This window comes from Phyllosticta citribraziliensis, assembly GCF_038025025.1.
Source record: "Phyllosticta citribraziliensis strain CPC 17464 chromosome Unknown J3D65scaffold_2, whole genome shotgun sequence".
Lineage (NCBI taxonomy): Eukaryota > Fungi > Ascomycota > Dothideomycetes > Botryosphaeriales > Phyllostictaceae > Phyllosticta > Phyllosticta citribraziliensis.
In genome coordinates, this window is record NW_027117339.1 from 377,659 (window position 1) to 380,165 (window position 2,507).

Below are 2,507 nucleotides of genomic sequence, written 5' to 3' on the forward strand. Positions count from 1 at the left end.
GAGGTTAAGCCGCGCTCACTCTTCCATATCCAGCATCCTCTCTCGCTCTGGGTCCTCCTCTCGTTCTCGCGACCGACCTGAACGGAATAGCACCTCTAGATTCTCCACACCCGTCTGGAACACCACACCTTCGTCGGATGTCGTCCAAGCCCCCAGCTCGCCAGCTCCCAGGCTACACCCTCCGGAGCTGGCGTCTCTGGACTTCGACGACTTTACTGAATCTTTTGAGAACGAGTCGCCTGCCACTCCCCAAGTTCAAGAGCACCAAGACAACAATGACACGCCGAGCAACTGGCAGAGACCGACTAGCCTCCTTGATCGCATGGCTGGCATCGGAGTCCCCGAGAGGGCCAGTGGACGAGTCAGGAATTCACTGAGGCGCAGGAGATCGCCTCTGCGCAGTGGCGAGGACAATGCAGCAATGCTCTCGCGTCTATTGTCCGTTGCTGCAGCTGCCACGGCCGCCACGCTGATGGGTGAGGAGCACAGAGCTGGCGCTGAGGCCCGAAACTTTGTTGGCGGAGACGAGGACGGAACTTTTGACGGCTTTCTCCAGTCGCTTCAAAATGGCCGGATTGCATCCGCGCTTAGGGGAAACACCGCTGGCATCGACGAGGAATCGGACACCTCAGGCTCTCCGGCCCCCTTGAACTTCTTCCGCATGTTCAGGTTCGGCAACACTAGGAGAGAAAATATTTCGACTAGGTCTTCCGACAGTCAAGACGGATCAGGAGAATCACCTGAAACGCAGCGCGCAGGTGAGGATGGTGGGGAAGGTCGCATGGTCCCGATCATAATTGTTGGCATCCGATCGATTACCCCAAGCACGGGGGGCGGCGCCCAACATGATGACAATATACCACCGTTCCTAGATGCTCTCTCCAGCTTTCCTGCTCCCATCACGTCAGGGACCGAGCCCAGCATCGATGGCATCCTACGTCAGCCACAGAATGGAACCAGGTTCAGTCACCGGCGTCGAGCTTCCATGGGAGGCATCAACACCTATGAAAGCCAGAGGCACCAACGTACTTCTGACCGCCCTAGACCCTTCTCTAGCCTTGACACGCCCCCTGGACCGCGACCTCCCCCATCTACTCCCTCGGGTTTGTCCGCCTTTTCCTCTGGGGAATCAACACCTTCCTTCACGCCGTTGTCCGATACCCCTGTAGGCCAGTCGACGGAATCCTCGCGCCGTGAGAGTCTCGCACGAGTCCCAACCGCAGTTGGCTCGGCGATTGATCCGCCTGCGGAGCCGAGATCCCTCCACCAATTCAGAAGACAGCGCCGTCTCAGCGAGTCGGACCACACCAGGTTCGGCGCAGGCTCATCGAGGCGCAACGGTGTTGTGGAACCAGATCATGCTCCTGGAGAGGGACCGCGGAGCTGGATCATCTATGTCCTTGGTGGCAGCTATCCGGAGAACCACCCAATTCTTACCACGCCAAGTCTCTTCACAGATACTCCCACTTACGAGGACATGATGCTCCTATCCACACTGTTAGGACCCGCAAAGCCTCCTGTTGCTAGCGAAACCGATGTAGCATCCGCTGGTGGGGTCTACACTATTCAGGAGGCGCCGTCCACGGCCGAGGGGGAATCTCAAGGGCTGGTTGCATCATCTGGGGATGGACAGAAGGTGATCACCATTGCAGCTGACCAACGTTGCCTCGTCTGCTTAAGCGAGTACGAGTTGGACGAGGAGGCGCGGAAGTTAGTCCAGTGCGGACACCTTTTCCATCGGGAATGTATTGATCAGGTAGGTCGGGCTCATTCCTGTGTCCTGATATAGATTTGCTAACATTACCCCAAAGTGGCTCACCACCGGGCGCAATTCCTGTCCGCTCTGCAGAGGCCAGGGAGTCGAGGAACACGAGAAACGGAGCAACCAACCTGCCTCACCAAGCACCGAGACGCCGGCTTCGCCCACGCCAGCTGTAGCTTAGCCGGGTGCGCGTCCAAGGCTCTGCGAATTTGCCTTTGTCATGCCCGAAAAGGTCACCGTTTCAGACCACGAGCCATCTCCGCTCCATGACTCCGAACACCCTGCCCGCCTCGAATGGCAGTTTCTCTGGCTTGCCCTCAGGCCCTACGTTCTCGCAAAAGCGCCACCGCTCTTGTCACAGTCCCCTTGTGCACTCTCAAGTGCGTTCCACGAAACATTACATCTGGAGACTTGGTTGTCCCGGTTGATTTTACAGCATCCATGGCTTCACTTTACGTTTCCCATATTCAAAACTCTCGGTCATAACCAGCACTCTTCCTGTTTCTCGATTTCGTTGTCCAAAGCAAGCGCTTCTTCATTTTGGGCGGATGCTTCTGATGGTAAATGTTTCTCACTCAAAGCGACAAGTCGGACATAATGAGTCTTTTTCTTCTTTTTTACACCAGGTCAGGGAAATGGGAGCGAACGGCGTTTATTTCGGATAACGACCCTCCCCAGTTCTTCCAAAGGCATATGGTGTCCTGGAGGAGCTGGCTGGAGGTTGGTCTTTGGGGGATCTGGGAGG

At 56.6% G+C, this 2,507-nt stretch overlaps 1 protein-coding gene across 1 annotated transcript; it reads left to right on the plus strand.

Moving 5' to 3' along the window:
• Positions 1-322: 322 nt before the first annotated feature.
• On the plus strand, positions 323-1,943 carry J3D65DRAFT_547866 (uncharacterized protein; the record flags this gene model as incomplete). The annotated part of the gene is made up of 2 exons (XM_066796873.1): positions 323-1,756; positions 1,812-1,943. The coding sequence occupies 2 exons, from the start codon at positions 323-325 to the stop codon at positions 1,941-1,943; spliced, it is 1,566 nt and encodes a 521-aa protein (XP_066658358.1).
• Positions 1,944-2,507: the final 564 nt, after the last annotated feature.